This window comes from Ceratotherium simum, chromosome 40 (assembly GCF_057802395.1).
Source record: "Ceratotherium simum simum isolate JZ-2026a chromosome 40, ASM5780239v1, whole genome shotgun sequence".
In the NCBI taxonomy this organism is placed as follows: Eukaryota; Metazoa; Chordata; class Mammalia; order Perissodactyla; family Rhinocerotidae; genus Ceratotherium; species Ceratotherium simum.
This window is the reverse complement of record NC_141939.1, coordinates 6885664-6907033: the sequence shown is the minus strand read 5'-3', so window position 1 is coordinate 6907033 and position 21370 is coordinate 6885664. Positions and strand designations below refer to the sequence as shown.

Here is a 21370-nt window from a genome sequence, read left to right as displayed (position 1 = left end):
CAAAGAGGAGTGTGCTGAACTTAACCAGTAGGCCACTGGGGCTGGCCCTAGCTGTAGCTCTTAAGGAGTGTGGAGTTACACTTCACCTCTCTAAAGGTGGAGGATCTGTGTAAATTATTTGGAGTTGTTCTGCATGGGAGATTTATTTATTCTCTCTCATTTATTTATCCAGTCATTTATTTATATCAGTATGGACTTACGGATATTTGCTTTATACTTCGGGTTATTAGCCAATACTACTTTATTTTGTTACTCAAATTGCTCCAGCTTTGGCCTTTGGAATCTCTTTCAGTTGGCTCCTGCATCCCTTTGACGTATACCCCTCATTGTGTTGTTGTTGTTATTGTTTTGAGTACTTTCTTGCTTTCTGGCATTACAGGTTGCTTCAGACCTATCATATATTTTCTGCCCCAGTCCTAGAATCAGCCCTGGTTCCTTTTATTGGAGAATGGTATAAGAAACCAAGATCTGAACTATAGCTGTGCTTGTTGCTGCTGAGTTGTTGATCCTTCTAGGCCCACTCAGCTGACAAAGCAAGGACAGATGTGTATATACTAACCTGTGTATACGTACATATCTATGAATAGTTCTGTATGTGTCCATCTGTGTCTATATTAAGCTAAATATGAGTTCATGCTGATGTCTCCAACTCTAATCCATTATCATATGGATCACATAGATAATTCTAGCTTCCTCCCCTTTATTATGTGAGGATGATTCCAAAGTTTCTTGGCCATTTGGAAGAAAGGAGTTGCATTTGCTGAGATGGAAAAGATGGTGTGGGGGCAAAATTGGGGTGAACTTCTAGAGTACTGTTATTTTACTGTTGATAACTGGTGAGGAAAATTAAATACATAACATTTTTTAATCTTAAATATTAATAAAATATGCATAACATTTATAATTATGAAATAATGTTTTTTAACTGAAATCTGCTACTTTATTTCTTTAATGTATTTTATTTTTTCTTTAATGTATTTTAAATTATAGTAAAAATACACGCAATGTAAAATTTACCATCTTAACCATTTTCAAGTGTGCAATTCAGTAGTGTTAAGTATGTTTACATTGTTGTGCAATCTTCAAAACTATCTTCATCTTGCAAAACTGAAACTATATCCATTAAACAACTCCCTATTTCCCCCTCCCCCAGCCTGTGGCAACCACCCTTTGGCTTTCTTTTTTTTTTTTTTTTTTTCACTTTTAAATCATTTATTTCAGCAGAAAGACAACCAAAGGGTTTTTTTTTACTTATATCTTTTAGGTTATATAAGTAAGTCATTATTTCCAGAGAATAATTCCTCTTTTCAATTGCTTGAAACCGCTGTCATAATAATTTGATTTAAATTGGAAAGAAACAATCATTGTCTCTTTTCTGGCTTTCTATCTCTGTGAATTTTACTACTCTAGGTACCTCATATAAGTGGAATCAAAGAATTTGTCTTTTTGTGACTGGCTTAGTTCATGTAGCATAATGTCTTCAGGGTCCATCCATGTTGTATGTATTAGTTTGCTAGGATTACATAGCAAACTACCACAGACTGGGTGGCTTAAACAACAGACATTTATTTTCTCACTGTCTTGGAGGCTGGAATTCCAAGTTCGAGGTGTCTACAGGTTTGGTTTCTTCTGAGGCCTCTCTCCTCAGCTTGCAGATGGTTACCCTCTTACTGCCTCTTTACGTGCTCTTTTCTCTTGCACAGGCATCCCTGAAGTCTCCTTCGTGTGTCCAAGTTTCCTCTTCTTGTAAGGTCACCAGTCAGATTAGATTGGGACCCAACCTAATACTTCATTTTAACTTAGTCACCTCTTTAAAGGCTCTGTCTCCAAATACAGTCACATTCTGAGGTACTGGGATTCAATATACGAGTTTTGGGGGGACGACATAATTCAGCCCATAACATTGTAGCATGTGTTAGAATTTCCCTCCTTTTAAAACTGAACAATATTCCATTGTATTTATGTCCCACACTTTGTTTATCCATTCAGTAGTCGTTTAGGTTGCTTCCACCTTTTGGGTGTTGTGAATAATGCTGCTGTGATCGTGAATTTACAAATCTCTCTCTGAGAACTTGCCTTCAGTTCTTTTGGGTATATAACCACAAGTAGGATTGTTGGATCATATGGTAATTCTATTTTTAATTTTTTGAGGAAACTCCATAGTGTTTTTCATGGCAGGTGCACCCATTTTACATTCTCACCAACAGTGTGCACAGAGTTCCACTTTCTCCACGTCCTCTCCAACACTTCTTATTTTCTGTTTTTTTGAGAGGAACCATCCTAATGTGTATGAAGAATATTAAATGTTTAATATGAAGAATCAAACATACCAAGTAAAAACAAAGGAAAAAGAAAACTTTATTTCTTCTATTTCTCAGGAATAACTAGTGTTAAAATCTTGGTATTCTTTTAGATTTTTTTCTATGTATGGATAAACACACACACAAATATGCCTTTGTATAATTTTAACAAAATTTTGATCATATTGCTTATATAATTTTTATCCTGCTTTTTACATTTAATGTTACATTATGGGCATTTCCTTTGTCATTAAATATAATTGAAATACGTGAGTTTTAATGGCTACAACATCGATAATGATTTAATTTTTTTTATTATTACATATTAGGTTGTAATTCCCCACTTATATACAATTCTCTAATGAAAATTCATCTACATAAATCTCTGCATTTCTGACAATTTCCTTTGGATAGATTCCTAGGAGGAGATTATCAAGGTAAAAGATACTTTTTAACAGTTCTGAATATGTATTGCAAAATGCAAAATTATCTCTAGGAAATTTGTTCTGATCTACACTCCCTTCAGCTGTGTGGCCGACACCATTGTCACCCAGCACTTCCCAGGGTTGAATATTTTTTCCAATTCGTTTTAAAAAATCTTTTCCAATTGGGTAGGTAAAAATGGTTGATTTGGTTTGCATTTCTTTAATTATTAGTGAGGATGTGCAGTTTTCATATATTTATTATTTCTTTTGTGAATTTAATGTGCCTGATAAAATAATTGACATAGATAGGAAATGGCACATTGAATTTGCAGAATTACCAATATTTTCATAGTATAAGGAGATGCTATTAGTCACAGCCTTTAAGACTTAAGAAAGTGTAATATTCCTAATATTAATATTAAGAGATGGTATTGTATTTGTTAATGATAATTTCCTTGCTCTGTAAGACTTGTAAATACTAGTCAGAGAAAACTACTTAAAATATAAATATTTGAAACAAAGGAAATACAATACACATTATAATCTGAAGAACAATTCATTTTTATCTAAAATTTTAATTTTGTTATTAACTCAAAAAGAAATAATAAATATAATAAATAGTATTTCTCAAACAGCAAATTTTGACTAGATGAGAGATAAGGAGACAGTTTCACACAAAAACTGAAGGGTCCTGGTGAAATTGTACAGGTAGGAGAGATTTAGAGGGAAAGAGGGACAAACGGGGGCTGAGGGGAGTGGGCAGTCAGGAAATCTGTAGCCAGGAGAGTAGAATTCAGAGTTCCCGGAGGGCCCTGGCAGATCAGTAAACCCATTCTGATGTAAATTGTTATCCCACTGTAAATTGAAGTTCCAGACGTTTCTGTACCCAGGTTCATAGCCTTGAGGTTCTTTATCTCTTGGAAGAAATAGACAAGTTGCGTTCACAAAGAGAGGTTCCCAGACCTGGTATCAGATGACCTGGTGTCTTCTGAGTTGTCTTTTGGAATCCTGTAGATTATTTGTTGAGACCCAGATTATACTGGAGTTGATGCAATTAGATGCTATCCGAATGAATATGGTGATTTTTTTTTTTTTGGCGTGTCTATATACAGGAGAATTACTGAGAGATTCAGAAAGTCCTTGATCAATGTGGAGTTTGGTTGGATTGAAGTCTATAGGTTAGGTTTGTGGAGAGATTGGTTTAGTTCATCCTTGGGGAGGGGGTGTGAGGGGCATAGGAGAGAAGGGGAGTGGAGAAAATAGGCCTGGCCTGGTAGGGAGAGCCAGGATCCTGGTAGAGTGTAGCACACAATCCTGGGCCATATTTACTAATCGTTGCCTTAATTTTACATTTTGCATGTTTATGGATAGTTTAAAAGGGTAAGAACAAATTAAAACATGTGCTGTCAATATTTTAAAAATATAATGCTTTGTATTAAAAAGGTAATATGTGCTTATAAAACATCCAAGTAAGACAGAAGAAAATTAATTTCTTCCCACCCCCTGCCACTTTATCATTCGCCTCAGAGATAACTATTTAAAATTTTCATGTATCTGTAAACACACACGTGTTATTTTATGAAAAAGGAATTATATCATCCATGCTCTTCTACAGCTTATTTTTTTTCACTTAATATATATGTCTTGGGTATTTTTCTATATCTATACATTTAGAGCCACTCCATCCAATGGCTACATAGTCTTCCATTTTATGAAGTACCGTAATTTGTTAACCAATCTCCTAAGAATGATGTTTAATTGGTTTTAAATTTGTTTTTGTTTTGCAATTTAAATAATAATGCAGTGAAATCCTAAATATGAATGGCATATTCCTAAATATGAAATCCCTGGGTCAAAGTCAGTATTTAATGACAGCTTGTTTAGGCCACCTCTCTGAGATGGGTAAGGAATGGTATTTCTTTCTGCATTGTAGATATTTTAGTCACCTTCCTCCAGATATTAATATTATTGCACCTTGGCAGAGCACTGTTAACATTTTCATAGACTTCTGTGTTCATGATCTCGTTTGCTTCTTATAACCACTGATCAACGTATGGATTGATTTTATAACCCTGCTTGTGATGAGCGCCCAAGGCACAGAGTGGCTCCTTGTCTATGGCTAGAATTTACCTGGGTCTGCTCATTCCTGGCCCATTGTTAATATCTTTGAAGGTAGAGAAGGGTCTTTAGAAGTTATGGGCCCAGTGATAGGAAATATTCTTCTTGTTCAATGGAAGGATTTGCTATGTCTTCCCTTTTTTATAATTCCATGCTGACTCAGAATCATCTGCTTCTTATTCAAGAAAGCTTCAAGTTCAGTAATTTTCTAGTATGTCTCCCACTGAGTTATTATAGTCTCTTCTATTAATGCGTGTAGACTTTTAATTGCAAAAGGACAACATGACTCTTCTGTGTCTCTGTGCAAATCATTAAAAAAATTATTTGTTAAAACCTAGCTTTATCAACAACTTGAGGCTGCTGCTTTCAGAATGTACCTGAAAGGCCTTTATGTATCTTAGAATGTGCTTTGCTGTCCTGAGAAGACCAGACAAATCTACTCACAGTATTGCTTATCCTTACTGCTCTTCAGTGAAAGGACAGGTTGAGTGAAAAAGAACGTTGGTAATTCAACCATCCATCCATTCATCTATTCATTCAACAAATGGTAATTGAATGTCTACTGTGAGCCAGGCATTGTTTTCAGCTAATTCTGAGAGGTGTGGACTCTGAAGTCCAGTGGAGGGAGAACCCTAATGGCTCAGAAACTGGGAAACCACGATGAAAGCCCACTAACTCAGCTAACTCAGCAGAAGGCTAATTGATTTTGAATTGGCAGAGATCAAAGACGAGGAAAGAAGTGGGATGTCTCTTCTCCTGTCTCTCCCTGTGTTATGTGCCGCTAACTGCCCAAACCTGCTTACTCTAGATTACCTAAGTCTTTTTTCTGTGCACAACATTTTGATGAATAGCCTTCTTCTTAGGCTTTCCTCCCATTAATAATCTTAATATCACAGAGCTGCCTATATTGCCGGTGACGTTGGACTTACTCTGTTGTGTATGGGTGTATATGGGAAACATAAAAAGAGATAGAAAGAGTAAGGAGTGGAGGAAGAGAGGAAAGGAGGATGGGAGGAGGGGGTGAAGACATTTTAAGATAACATAAAGCAAACATGTTGTCAGAGTAGACTGAGTGAGTGTCCTCTTTGCAATGTTTCTTAAAGAATTGTGATAATTATCATCATGTGTAGGCAGCCCCATAGTATATAAATATAATGTTCCTAATATTCTAGGGATAAAATAAAATATTTTTATGATAGACTAGATGTCTCATTGAAGTTGGGAACTTGCAAGTGATACATCAGCCATAGAAAGACCCCTTGGTTTTCTGACACTGTGTTATATGGATATTTAGAATTAATCATCTTTAGTGTCACTAGCACAGAATGAATTATAGAACTGTAGAGTTCAAATAATTCATAATCCTGAACATCTTTCTCTAAGTCAAGCTTAATTGACTATAGAGTTTTCACCATAGGAAGTTGGAGAAACGTCCTCAAGAGTCTCTGTGTTGAGGTGGGGGCATGGGTATTTTTTCGTGTCTCACTGGCACTTTGCATATAGTAAATGTCAGTTGAATATTTTTTCATAAAATATATATTATTTTAAAAACTTAAATTGTTTTTAATATCCATAACTTCCATGGACCTTAGAATTCTAACAGTTATTGTTTAGGCAAATCATTTAAATTTTCTAAGCCCCACTTTTTCATTGATGAAAAACCTTTGTCTGTAAAACAAGCATAAGAATGTTTATAGCACACAGATTTTTTGTTTTTATATTTACATGTTCATTTGTTAAAATTTTGTGTTTTGCATAAATAAGGGCTATATAACAGGATTATTCAGAGGGATACATAAGATAACAAATAAAACTTTCTTTACAAACTTTCCAGCACCAGACATTGTTCAATATTACTATTATTATGATTCTCATTTTTCATTATATTCCATAACCATAAAGAACATTTTAGGATCCAGGATCTGAATAGATTTTCATTCTACTTGTTCAAATTGTGGTATGTGTATAGACTAGCTTTTGAAAAGGAAGGAAAAAAAAGTTAAACAATTATTTAGGTTGTATTTTTAAAGTATTTTCTTCTGTGCTAGGCAATATTCTGGGTGCTGGGAGTGTAGTTTTGCAGAAAGTAGACATAGGCCCTCTTCTTCTGGAACTAATTGTTTAATGGAGGATTCAGACAATTAATGTAAGAAATGTGATTATGGAGGAGAATGTAGGTTTCTCTGTAGTACATATGGAGGGCACCCCGGTGGAGGACTTGGGTCTGTTGAGGGTGTCGGGGAATGTTTCTGAGAGGGAGGCATCACTAACTAAGCTGACACCTTCAGGATCAGGAGGAGGTGAGCAGGTTGGAGAGCATATGCCTGGGCTCAGAGAGAGACCATGGCATAGAGATTGGGTGGATTGAGGGCTGACACTGGAGAGATAAGCAGAGGGCAGGTCCTGTAGGGCCATGGACGCTGGATTTGGATTGGATTCTGCCCAAGGGCAGTGTGGAGCCAGAGCAGTGATGTGATTGAACTACTATTTTAGAAATACCACTTGACTGTGGAGGCACAATTTGACTAGGGCAGGAAGAACAGCCAGGAGAACCTTTAGGAGGCACTGCAAGGGACTGGGAGGGAGCCAGTGGTGGCCTGGACTGAGAAGGTGGCGGTGGAGAAGGAGAGAATTGGACAAGTTTGAGTGATATTGACAGGACTGGGGGATTGATTGGATATGAGGGGCAGTGGTTTGGGAAATGGTAGAGTCAAGACGATGCCCGTATTTCTTTCTTTTTTTTTTTTTTTATAATTTTATTTATTTATTTATTTATTTTTCCCCCCCAAAGCCCCAGTAGATAGTTGTATGTCATAGCTGCACGTCCTTCTAGTTGCTGTATGTGGGACGCGGCCTCAGCATGGCCGGAGAAGCAGTGAGTGGGTATGCGCCTGGGATCTGAACCCGGGCCGCCAGCAGCGGAGCGTGCGCACTTAACCGCTAAGCCATGGGGCCGGCCCGATGCCCGTATTTCTGACCTGAGCAACTAGGTGGTAGTGGTGCCATCCACCAACATAGGCAACAGAAGTGGAGGCAGAGGTTGGGGTCAGGAGGTAGTGAGGGGCTAAGTGTAGACTTGCTGGGCTGCATGTCTCTGGGAAACCTGACATGAGAAGACCAAGTGGAGAGTTGGATAATTGGGTCTGGAGCTGAGAAGAGAGATTTGGGTGAGTCTTGGAGCCTTGCCCGTCATCAACATAAAGATGGCACCTGAAGGCAAGGAATGAATGACATCACCCAGGAAGACTGTCATGGGAGAAGAGGCCAGGCCTAGACACGAAGACTTGCACAGAACCCTGAGTGACAATAGCTTCTAAAGAAGTGGCCTATGAGGAGAAACATGCACAGCAAACTGAAGAGTAGCCCAAGGGGCAGGAGGTAAACCACGAGCATACAGTACCATAGAGCCTAGGGAAGACAGCTTCTCAAAAGGCCATGTTAGCCACGTGGGAGATTGGGGAGTGAAAAGTATCCATCGATCGCCTAGTGAGGAAGTGGTGATCCTGCTGTGAACAGCAGAACCAGATCACATGGATTTATTAGGAAAACCAGGAATTGGAGAGAAACAGCAAGTGTAGATGGCTCTGCAGAAAACTGTGGCTAATAAAGAACAACAGTAAGAAGAGGACAGAGGGTCAGAGAGGGCTTATCATTTTCTATGTTTTTTTTAAAGATAGGAGGGCCTTGAATGGGTTTATTTGCTGATGAGAAAAAGCCAGTCGAGACCAAGACAGTGACCAAATAGGAGAAAGTGGCATCTATGGGAAGGTGGGCGGTGGGGGGAATAGGCTTCAGACCCCAAGTGGGAGAGTTAGACTTGGGGAAAGGAAGGACTCGCCCTCAGAGAGGAGTAAGGAGGGATGGGGTGTAAAGGCCTGAGGTGGCAGGTGAGGTGGGGAAAGGTTGGAGGACAGGAAGTTGAGGGAGCATCTGCCCGTTGGCTTCTGTTTCTCTGTGACCGAGGAACTAAGCCCGGGGTCTCATACCCCAATCCTGCTTTCCTGGTGACCCTAGAGACTCCATCCTTTCAGGAGGGTTCTGTGTTCTCTTTCAGATGCTGAAGATTTTTATTTTCTTATTTCCCTCTTCACTGTCTCCTTTACCCACCGAGACTTCTAGCTAAGCTGATAAACTGCCCTGTACCAACACAGGTCATTCTCATCTTCAAAATAGGTCTCTTCCCTCTCAGATAAGTTAGTGTCTGTTATAGTAGTTTCCATCTGTGTTGTCTACATGGAAGACCGTAATGATTGGTCTGTCAGATAGCTTAGACATCAGAAAGTGTTTGAGGACATGTATATCCCTTTAATTCTACCTTTCTGTAAAGTTAGCTCTATTTGTTTTCATTATTAGCCTCGGGCTAGTTCTGTCCCTCACAGGTAAATTAATTCAGTTCAATAAATAGCTATAGCCCTAGCTGACTCTTACTTCTTTTCAGAAATCCCATTTCAAACAGACAGTGCATATCTCATTAGTGGTTCTGGGAGGAAAAGAAGTTGAGGAGTTGGATTCAGGAAGAGCGTGAGCCATTCTTTAATGGCTAACGTTTGGGGTCTCAGGGCTTTCTGTGTTCAGGAGCCTGACCCAACTGATGTCAGGAAGTTATATGAGAGGGCTCAGCCACCCTTCTGCCCCGACTTAAGGCACCATGCCATGACCCTGGTGGCCACATGGGGGTTATATGGAAGGACATCACAGTTAAAACGTAAGCATGCTATGAAATATGACCCTTCTTGCATATGGCTTTAAAATTCCTGGGAGCTGAAGTTTAGAAACTGATGCTGTAAAGTGAAAAGGAAATTTAACTGAGCATTTGGTGGAGGCAAAGTAATTTATTGGCTCTAACATGAAAAGCCCTGGGAGTAAGCATCCCTCTCATCATGGACACCTAAGACTGATGCCAGCTCTGTGCTGCTGGCTGGAAGTGAGCTCTTTGAAACAGCGTAGTAGGGACTTTGCAGGTGGGTCTCATTTGGTTAAGTTACGGCTTTTGTGAGGCTCTGCTACGTCTTTATATTCTACCAAGAAGAAGATGGTAAATCAGAGTAATTGCTTCATCCCAGGGCACTTGAATATTGTAAAGGAAAAAGGTCTTGTTAAGAAACTCAAATTAACTTCTGCTGTTTATACTCTATGGAAAGCCTCTTTGAAAGCTGCTTGCCATACAGCCTGGTGGTTTATTTGTCACGGAACAATTCCATTAGAACCTGACACTTGTTCTCATGGCACCAAGACTTAGGATCCCTCAGGAAGAGCATTTAACCCTTGGAAATGCAAAGCTGTCATTTATCTGTCATCTCTCTAGAAACTCACTAGAGTGTATTTACAAGAGAGATTTGGAAGAGTCATCATTTTCACTGAGTTAGGAAAGCAGTTGGGACTCAGTAAATGATCAGTAAAGAACTGGTAAGCGTCCAGTACCATATTGCAGCAGCGGCTTGTCCACGCTAGTTCTGTTATAAAATGCACTTAACTGTGGTATTCCATAATTCTTAAGGCGTTCACTGTACAGAATTCAGAGACTGGAGTATTAGTTCATTGCTAGTGCTGACTCATTTGAATTGCTTATCCCAGTTATATTTTATAGGTTTTAGAAGAATTCTTAAAGTTAATGTATATCAACCAAGGAGGCTTAGCAGATCTTAGAAGAATGAACTAAAATTGTCATGATCTGAAAATTAACATCCTTCTTCCTGGCATTTACTAATAAAGGTTGGGGGTACCATTTGTCAAAGCTTGTCAGTGAGCAAGTTCCCTGGGGAGCCAGCAGAGCAGAGTGTAAGAATTTGGTCTCTGGTGCCAGACTGCCTGGCTTCAGACCCAAGCATTGTTGCTCGCTGGCTGTGGGACTTGAACAAGTTAGTTAACCTCAGAGCTTCTTGTTTCTTCACTGGTAAATGGGGATAATGTCTCTTGGGATTTTGAAGACTATTTAATGAAATAATGCACGTGAAGTGCTTTGTACAGTGGCTGCAAGAAAGGGTAGTTGTTTTCATTAGCAAAATTTAATATGGGCCTGATGGGTCTGGGAAGATGGCAGAGATCATCCAAAAAGGCTGTTTTTCTTTGGAATATTTGGAATATTTGTGTGCTAAAGTTGTCCACGGGTGTTCGTTACTTTGTGACTCCCTTCCACATATTTCCATTTGTACAAAAGCTATGGTAGAGGAGAAGTGATTATGGCACAAACCACACTCAATTCTGTTCCCATTCTTGTAGAACAGATCGGCAGCTGTAAGGCAGAGGTCTGTAAATGCTCTCAAAGAGAGTTTCAAGGTTGAATTAAGATTGAGATAACCTTTGTGGTCAGGAACAAACAAATGCAAGGTTGGACTGACTGTTTTTTGAGGTGTCCATGGTAAAAATCATCCTGGGGGTCACACCTGTAAAGCTGATGGTGAGCAAACGGCATAATGCTATTGGGGGAAAGTAGAGTGAACAGGCATGGGAACTGGACTGACTTGACTCAGAAAGAAGGCCTAGTGTAAGTGAGCAGGGGAATAGAAATGTTCAGTCTTTAAGGGGTTGTTATATGCACCGTTGACCAGTTCTCACTCCTCAGCAGATCTTTAACCACTACCAACCTCACTACCACACTTACCACCCACCCTAACACCACCCATCACCACCCCGCCCCCATCACCACCACCACCCTCACCACCACAGCTACGACTCAGGGCCTTGAAGGACTCCAGTGGGGATGATTCTTGCCTCTTTACTGAGCTCGGACTCCAGCCCCATCTTCTCTCTCCCTGAATTGCTTCTATGACCTCTTCATTCCTTGGCCACTCGCTGGCACCTTTCTGCCTTTCAGTCCCCCAGCTCTGTCTGTAGACTAAGGAGGGAATTCGCCAGTACACTTCAACAGCTTTGCTTTTCTCTGAATTAAGAAAGGATTATTGATCTTTTATTATTTGCTTTATAAATAACAAGATATGTTAATTAGTTTGACTCATTAAATTTAAAGCAATTGTTATCATTTTAGAGTGTTTGATTAAGTTTCTTTAATTACACACAGTTGCTGATGTTGCAGCTCCAGAGAGCAGCAGAGTTTCTGCAAAACTTTCTTCTCCTCTCCACGTAGTGCCTTTTCTTCTCCCTGTTTGCCCCTGTGGCTGCCAGTCCACACCCCAGGGGCAGGTTAGTATGTTGTCCCAGGACTGTAAATGTCCCATGACCGAAAAGATTGTCTCCTCTGTGATCAAGCTGTTCAAGGCCAGCTCTGATGCAAACTGTAAAGAAAGGGAGAGTGTGTCTGGGAGCCCCTTTTTTCTTCCCTGCACCTACCCTTCGTTTTGTCACTCCAAACCAAGCCTGCTTCAGGAGGGGATCAGATAAACCTATTTAGAGTGAGGTAGCAATGACAGGTTCACAGTGGAGCAAACCAAAGAAATGAGACTTTAAATGTGGAATGCCAGCTGGTTAAAGAAGTAAGACAGTTTAGGCCCGTCACGGCCCTAATTGTTGCCCGTGCGTTTAACACAGTGGCGTTTGGGAGGTCTTCAGGAAATGCTTTTGGACTAACGTAAAGTGTATTTCTGCTCGTTGAAGAGGATCATATTTTTTAAACATGGAGAATATGATGACTTTCCTCAAAAGATAGGTGAGAGGTTTGTTCTCTTCTTCTTGAATTCATTTATTTCTAGACCCCAACCCTGGAGACAGACCAGTAGGTAGGATAATGTTTGGTTTTTGTTGTTGTTGTTGTTTTGTGAGGAAGATTAGCCCTGAGCTAACATTTGTTGCCAATCTTCCTCTTTTTGCTGAGGAAGACTGGCCCTGGGCTAACATTTGTGCCCATCTTCCTCTACTTTATATGTGGGACGCCTGCCACAGCATGGCTTGATAAGTAGTGCATAGGTCCGCGCCTGGGATCTGAACCTGTGAACCCCGGGCCGCCAAAGCAGAGCGCGTGAACTTAACCACTATGCCACCAGGCCAGCCCCTAGGATAATGTTTTTTTAAGAATAAAACACTGATGATTCTAGTCAAGGGCTGCAGTAGCTATATATACCCTTGGCTGAAAGCCTCCTCCTTGGGAGGTGCAGTTTGTTGGAGCAAGTGTTCAGATTTGAATGGGCTGCATATGGATCAGTGCAGGAGGGAGGAGAGCAGTCTCCCAGCCAGCTGGGTCTGCTGGGTCAAACCAGGGGCCCAATGGGAGGGGCGGCGGCACTAGCTTTGGCACCTTTCCCTCCAGTAGCACAGCTTGGGGAGATGGGAGCAGGCTGATGAATGGGTAGGATTTGATGAAAAAGGTGATAACATCAGCTCTAGCTGGCTTACTTTAGAATCTGTCATTTCTTTATTCACTCATTTACTCTACTATTCTATGTTACCTAGATATCCTTTTTGTGTGTTTGCTGTGGAAAGAGACTGATTTTTCTCTTTTGTTCTTTTGGGAATATAAAAAATTATAGCAGCTCAGCCTTTATTGCAGAATTCTGCTTTTAGTTCTCTCTGAATGAGAAAGAGCTTCCCTTTGTTTCACTCATCCTGTTTTGCTTCAGTGGGGCTTATGTTCATTACTTATTCACACTGGGCTGGTAGATGTTAGGGTTTGGGAAGTGTGGTCACCTCCTGGCTCATGGGCAGCTTCTCTCCCCTGGATAGACATGAAGAAAGTACTTTGGACATTGCTGTTCCTTCTATGTGATGTCTTCTTTATGACATCGTTTGAAGATCAAACTCTGGTTCTAAGTTCCTTGATCTTGAAAAAAGTTAATTTAGTAATAATATCTAGCATCCCTGTCTTTCTCTAAGGGGCATTGTAAGGATAATTAAGGGACATATATGTGAAGTGTTTTGAGCTCAGTAGAAGGGAGAAGCCATCAGGCTCAAAGGTGTTACTATTATTTAGTTTCATGCTGTTACCATATGATCACGAATACATTAATTTTGGAAATGATGATAATTTCATGTTTTGACATCTATTCCTACTTAACCAGCATAATTGTTTTTGGCCTGAGCCCTACAAGATACCTCAATTTATGGACCAAAAACAAATAAGGGGGAAATTATCAGAAATGTTTTTACTACTTTTTTCATTGGCTTTTTTTTTTTAATTCTAGAAATAAATAAGTCTTTTAAACGGAGCTGATTAAAAAGCTTCATTTTCTGGGAATGTTATGCATCTGCAATAAATAATAAATAATATTGTAGCAGTTGGCTGCCTCCACTTTCATGCAAAATAAATAAATACATTTGATGACATACATTTGAGGAGTGTGATTCTTGTAATTTTTGCAGAAATAAGGAACAACTTTACAGATGATAGAGATTTTACCATCTGCTGTTAACGAAGAAACATAGCTCGTAACACAAGGCTCTTACTAAGTTTAACGTATATATTGGTATGCCAGGAATCGGAATTCTCTGCAACTTTAGTCAACCATCCCCAGGGAAGCTGACCTGACTTGCAGCATGTCGGGTGGAAGGTTCCTTTGCTTGAAAAGCAGATGACATGGTCCACACATTGCTTGAATGGCAGAGGAGGGAAGAGGGCTGAGGTTTAATGGTGAGAGATCAAGAGAAAGGTGCTCTCCAGGATTGTGAGCACCTACACAGATTTTGCCTGTAATTAGTGGAATGGTGGACTCACTGTCGAGAAGAACTGTCTTTATGAGTCAAAACATTTAGTGTTGGTAGAAGAGATAAAAGTTCAGGTGCTTAGGGAGAGAGGGGGGATAGCAAGTCCAGACTTTCTCTTACCATGACATTTGCTTTAAGCAGGTGACATTTTAGCTTCCTAGGCCTGACATGACACATGGGGGTTGTGGTTCTAGTTAAGGATAAGGAGTGAGTGGGTTACCGTGAAGAAGGACTGAATGCTCAGTGGAGGCTACAGAGCTGCCTACCGAGGAAAGAGAAGAGAAACCAAAGCAAAGGCATCAAAGAAGTATTGCCTCTCTTTTTGTGTTTCTTTTGCTCTCCTCTGGAGAAGGGGGGTTGATTGTCATTTTTGGTCATTCTGGTTTAATCTGATGGGGTGGAGGTTACTGCATGGCACAAGCATCATGGTGGTCCCATAAAAGATGGCCAGTGCATTTCTATTAGTAGATTATGTGTAAGTGGTCTTGAGGGTGTTCAGTCCTTCTTAGTACTAGAAGCCATAGGCAGAGTGTGTGGGCAGAACCTCATTGGAGAACTTTAGCTAGCAATGGTCTGCATCTTGGAGTGTTTTGGGTTATCTTCAAGCTTAAAGGGGTTGGGGAATAAGGCAGGTTTAGTTAAAGGGGAGCAGCATCACCCTCACCTCCAACTTCTCCGTATTCGGAAGCGATCCTTGCTCCCTGACCCTGGAAATGCAGTGAATCTGATATCTGCCTAATTGATTTTGGCTTGTATCCTAACGCCTTTGTCTTAAACATCGAAGCCACATTGCAAAATAGGTAGGGTTTATAAATTTGTTTTCATTGCTATACTCTACATTGCCTTCCCTTTTTCTTCATGCCTCCTGTTTGGACCCCCTTTGGACCCAGGTGTCCTTGTGCCCTTTCCCCCTGGCCTTTGGGAAGAAAGCTGGCAAACTCATGCACAGTAAGGTACTGAAGGCTGATCACGTTTAAAGTGTTTTCCCTTCTTGTGGTGTCTACATTTCTTACAGGGGTGAAGACATCTTAACCCAGAGGAATGACTCTCTAGTTGTGGAATTTCAGTCATCAGCCAGCAGATGCAGGAGGTATTATTTTGGGCATGGGGGCCTTCTCAGAAGCCCAGAAATCATTCTAAATGCCTGCTCCGTGTGACATAAGACCATTTTGTGCATCACACCCGTCTTGTGTGTTTGGTTGGCTTGACCTGGCTGAGGACAGCAAGCATGTTTGTGGAAGTGTCTGTGCATGGAGTTCCCCACAGCGGGTGCTTCACAGATGGCTGTACGTGCTGCAGAGGGGAAGACGTGCGGTGCATGCAACGCAAGCTTATTTGTCTGACTACAAATGCTGGTTTTGGTCCAAAAGTTGCAAATTCCTAGCAAAACTAGAATTCTCCTCTTAGTTAAAGCCCACTTCGTGCCCATCCACAGCATGTGTGTCCTCAGAGAAGTCTCCATTTGAAATCCGTGGAATGTTCACAAAAGCTGGGGTTTCACGTTGCAAATGTCCACAAGCAGGCAGAACAATCTTACCCTTTCCTTTGAACTTGAAGCCTGATTCTGTGAATAAGAGTGTCATTTCCATCTCCTACCTTCCTATGCCAGTCAGTGTCACCACGGCCACCCCAGAGGGTTCTCAGTGATTGTGAGTTGGAGCTGTGAGTCTCTCAGTTGGTAAGGCTGTGACTGCAGCCTTCCTTTATATGAAGGTCACTGGTTGGACTCCCAAATCTAGTAACTTTGGGTAATGTACTAAGGATGAATTAAAATGCCAATAGGCTACATGTTCTGGGTATTTTAACATTCCCTAATCTTAAATTTAAGTGAAATACCTTAGGTGCTCTCGCAGCCTTGCCAGAAGTGTATTTACCATCACCCCATAGACAGTGAATTTAAAGTATATTCTGGCCACACGGGCAGAGCTAGGAGGATAAGCAATATTTGTTTTATGATCATTTTATTTTGTCCTCTACAGCTACATGACACGAATATTCTCTTTTACTCAAGAAAGCAATTTAGCTAAAAAAAAACAAAAAAACCTCACTATTTTCATAAGTTTCTTTGAACCCACAGATCCTTTTTATTATTAACAACATTTAATAGCAATACATTGGATTTTTTGGCAGCTAAAGGTATTCCAAAGCCTTTTTATAGATTACTTTCACGTTTAAACCATATAGCAACACCACGAAACATCCCTGTTTTATATGAAGACATTGGGGTGCAGACAGATTGTGTGGATTTTCTGCCATTGTGTTGCTGGTTGTAGGAGGACCGCAGTCAGTAGGTAGTTGTCCTGGCTCCCAGCTCAGGCGTCTGTCCGCTAGACTGAGTGGGAGCTCTAAGCAAAATGAAGACAAGGTCACTTAAAGTAAATGCTTCTGCTGGGAAATGAAGATCGTGCTCATTTTGAGGGACATGTCAGTTCTTTACAACTGGCAGTCTTAGTTCTGTTGTCTACACTGAGGCAAGATTTCTTTATCTAGGGAGTTGAAAAAACAAGCATATTTCCTTCCATCAGTAAATGGGTCACTTCCTTCTTCTTAGTTGAATTAGCCCCTTTATTTTCTCCTTAATAGGAGGAAGGAACACTATTTCTTTCTTAGTCCTTCTAGTTATCTGGTGTCTGGTCACTTCATAATTGTATTTTAGGAGAATGGATATTAATTTTCTTCAACAAAAAGGCTGAGTTCTGTGAAGACACACCATAATTCAATTTCCGTTCTCTCTCTTTGTTGCCTGCGCCCCTTCCTCCTGGCACATTTTTCATAGTTAGGAGGAGTGATAGTGTCAAGTATATCAGAGGGAAGTATTGATGCAGTAGTAGTTTGACGACCTGACTGATTAGCAGAGATCAGAAGAAGGCTCATAACTGTGAACACCAGTGCAGCATAGAATCTGAACAGCTCTTTAGGGAGCTAGTTAATGAAAGAATCACTACAGAAACACAGCCATGCAAAAAAATAGGAAAGAAAAGAACGGAGGCATTCCCATCTAACACTCAGGGACTATGTCATAAGAGAAAATACACTCATGATTTCTATTTACACATCGCTGTAATTACCATCTGCCTTAACATTACTTTCAGTCTTCTCCTGTCCAAGTTGCTTAGATACTTCCTCTTTCACATTTCAGGCAGAGAGGTCTAGTACTGGTTGGAACTTGTCCTAAGGATTTTTTCCCTCCTGAAGAATGTAATTATCAGACACCTGAGCTGGAACTGCTTGATTAGACTGGCTTTGATCTGATTCATCTTGTTATCGTCGCCATCTGTCCATGAACCAGACTTCTGTACTCCGGTGAATGTTAGATGGGGCTTTAGCCTTCATTTTTTCGCATGTGGTTGTTCTCTTCTCTTTCTCCTGATACAGTGTCTATGAACCAGATAGAAATGTGTTACGGAGGAAAGAACGAGAAAGAAGAAATCAGGAAACGCAACAGGATGATGGCACATTTAATTCGAGTTACTCTCTCTTCAGTGAACCCTACAAGGTAGATGGTTTTCAGTTGTTCATTTCCACCCCTCACTTGTACCCTTACCCCCATGATGACAGACTTGACTAGAAGAGTTGACCAACCAAACTTCAGTTAGTTTTCTGCCTGTTCAGCCCAGGAAAGACAACTTGACCGCTAAGAATGGGGTCATTCCCCCACAAATCTTTTTTTTTTTTTTTAAAGATTTTATTTATTTATTTTTTTCCCCCAAAGCCCCAGTAGATAGTTGTATGTCATAGTTGCACATCCTTCTAGTTGCTGTATGTGGGACGCGGCCTCAGCATGGCCGGAGAAGCAGTGCCTTGGTGCGTGCCCGGGATCCCAACCCAGGCCTCTAGCAGTGGAGCACGCGCACTTAACCGCTAAGCCACGGGGCCGGCCCCCCCACAAATCTTGGTGTATTTTAGGAGATTGTCTTTATTGGCTACTCCCTCAGTAAAATGTAACTTTTGCTTAATATTGAGATCTGCTTGCTGTGATTTTTATCAATAATATAGACTTCGTCTCTGCATTGATTTTCACAGTCAATGCCATTTGTTACCTTTTCTAAGCTATTAGGAAACAAGAAGAGATTGGGTTACATATTTGTCGCACATGAATCATGTTAGGATCAGGGTACCTTATAGGGCCAATAAGAGAGAAACTGTTGGATTGTTTCTCATTTATACCAAAGGCCAGAAATATAACATCTCTTCCAAAATGAAATATGTTCCCAGATTTCACTAATATCTTAGGTTGTGTGGAGCTATGGATAGTTCAGGCTGGTAGCTTCTTGCACATTTAGTCCCATGTTCATTTTAAGCTTCTCTCTGACTTCTTCTGCCTGTCACTCTGGGTTTCTGACAAGAATAATTATATATTTAGAAATTGGGAGCAGAACTATTTGAGCCAAATCTGAACTTTGAGGCAAAGCTTCCAATGGAACTACAAAATAGAAAAGAAAATCCAGTCCCGGCAAACCTTAATCCAGACCATTTTGTGAAGCCGCAGTAGTAAATTTTCTGATTTCCTTAGCGCAGCACAGCACCAAGGATAGAGTCCCTTTTTGTGCACTCTGAGGCCGTTAACAGCTTTCTGGTTCTGGTGCCATGCACAGTGCTGACAGACGTCTTCAGAGATGACGATTTTTATTTCATCTCTCAGCTCTCGTTCTGAACCCTGGCTCTGCAATCGATAAAGATACCTCTCCATTATTTCTCATATTTCTGTTTTCTCTAACAATTGGGTGGATGTTGTGTTTTTCTTTCTCCAGACTAACAAGGGGGATGAGCTCTCCAACCGGCTCCAGAATACTTTAGGCAATTATGATGAAATGAAAGACTTTTTAACTGATAGATCTAATCAGAGTCATCTCGTTGGTGTTCCCAAACCTGGGGTTCCTCAGGCTCCTGTGAACAAGATTGATGAACATTTTGTTGCAGATTCAAGAGCCCAGACCCAGCCCTCGTCTGTCTGTAGCACTGCATCTTCCACACCAGTAGCTGTCCCCGTGCAGCAGAGTAAGAGGGGCACCATGGGCTGGCAGAAGACTGGGCATCCACCATCTGATGGCCAAGAGAGAGCAAGTAAGCACGGACACAGGTTGCTTGATTTTCACAAATCTGCTAACCCAAAGAACCATAATGAAAACCCTAATTATTGTGTGTCAAGCCCCTCATCCTCATCTTCCTCTTCTTCTTCTTCTTCCAACTCAGCACAACAGGGCTCTCTCAGGACCTTGCTTGGCGATGGTGTCGGCAGACCGCAGTCACGGGCCAAACAAGTGTGCAATGTAGAGGTGGGTCTTCAGACTCAGGAAAGGCCACCTGCTATGGCAGCCAAGCACAGTGGCAGCGGACACTGTGTTCAGAACTTTCCTCCATCGCTGGCTTCAAAACCCAGCGTGGTCCAGCAGAAACCAACTGCATATGTGCGGCCAATGGATGGCCAAGATCAGGCTCCTGATGAATCTCCGAAGCTTAAGTCATCCACAGAAGCCAGCGTGCACTGCACATCATACAGGGGAGTCCCAACCACCAAGCCAGAGTCTGCCAGAGCCAAGGCCAAGCTTTCCAAGTTCAGCATCCCCAAACAAGGAGAGGTGAGTCTGTTCTCAATATTACTTACATGCATCTGAGTAGTTCTCAGTGACCACCTGACAGTTGAAAGTTCAAATCCCATGTTTCTTTATTTCGATGTGTGACTGACTTCATGTGGTAGGATTTGTAGTAATCAATAAAGGAGGATGTACACGTAAATAATGATTTCTTAAAATCTCAAGTTGATTATAATCAAAATTTTTTAAGTATCAAAAAATACAATTGTGTGTCTGTGTTAGTTCGGGAAGGAATGACTCCTTCAATATTGTCCAAGGGATTTTTTTTTTTGTGAAGAAGCCAGTGTTGATGGAGATACAGACTACAAATAAAAGTACGTCGAAGTCTATAATTTTTATTATGTAAAGAGGTTAATTATTATGTAAAAGAGTTCAGAAATTCAACATTTTTGTCAGTTTTGAAATGTTCCAAGACAAACTTCACGAAGTACACCTCATAATGATTTTTAAAGTAATTGTTAAATGATTCAATATTGAATATGGTGAATATTCAAATGTATGAGATGTCCCATCCATAGTATAGTATTTAAGATCCAGGTTTATTGATGTTCATCAAGTAAGAACTCTCCTTGTCCTGTAAAAGTGATCTTAGGTTAAATGAAGAGAGTCAAATCTTTTAGTTCAGATTCTTTTGGTTTGCATTTTGATTTTATTCTAAAGTATTTCTTCATTACATTAAAAAATATGTAGATTGGATGTATGGAATATTAGAATTCAAAACAAGCAAATCACATAGGTAGCAAAGAGGCCATGACTAGTCACTTGAAGAGTAAATCTGGGTAGAAAATGAAGTTTTGTTTTAGAGAAACACGTCTCATCCTATAATCCAAATTGAAGACAGTTGTCAAGAACACATGAAGAAGAAATATGACTGCACATTTTTTTGTTTTGCTGTGATATATTAACCAAAATAAAATTTGCATCCTAGAACATTGTCCTTAGGAACTACTCAGTTTTCTTTTTCTTTTTGATGTATTCTTTTTTAAAGATGGAGTCACAATGTGGCCAGAATATTTTGTCTTAATTAGATTTAATAACCAAATGAAACAAATGATTTGACATTTCTCATTTCACGTCTGACAAGGCTGAGCATAACCATTTCTGTGTTGTCATCTTGGAAAGCACCACACGTCAGTTGGGAGATCAACATATCATATTACCCTTACAGAAGACATGATTTTTTACTCTGAGATATTTACAAAGGTTCTAATGAGGAAATTAAGTGACATGTATACTGGTAACTTCTTTAGATTATTCATTTATGATGGGTCTCATAAAGTGTTCTTTAGGAATTAATAGATGGAAAATGTAACTTCCTCAAGCATTTGTGTTTTGTTTTGTT

General features: G+C 40.3%; 1 protein-coding gene across 2 annotated transcripts in view; it reads left to right on the top strand.

Annotated features, from left to right (window-relative positions):
• The window catches only part of AFF3 (ALF transcription elongation factor 3), a 526894-nt gene that overhangs the window by 72683 nt on the left and 432841 nt on the right, over positions 1–21370 (top strand). Inside the window, exons 2-5 of one of the 2 annotated variants that reach the window (XM_087426221.1) lie at positions 15450–15524; positions 17810–17930; positions 19186–19498; positions 19628–20013. In XM_087426221.1, the coding sequence (XP_087282347.1) occupies positions 15450–15524; positions 17810–17930; positions 19186–19498; positions 19628–20013 (895 nt within the window). The remainder of the gene's footprint in view (positions 1–15449; positions 15525–17809; positions 17931–19185; positions 19499–19627; positions 20014–21370) is intronic. The other variant, XM_087426220.1, reaches the window with a different exon arrangement.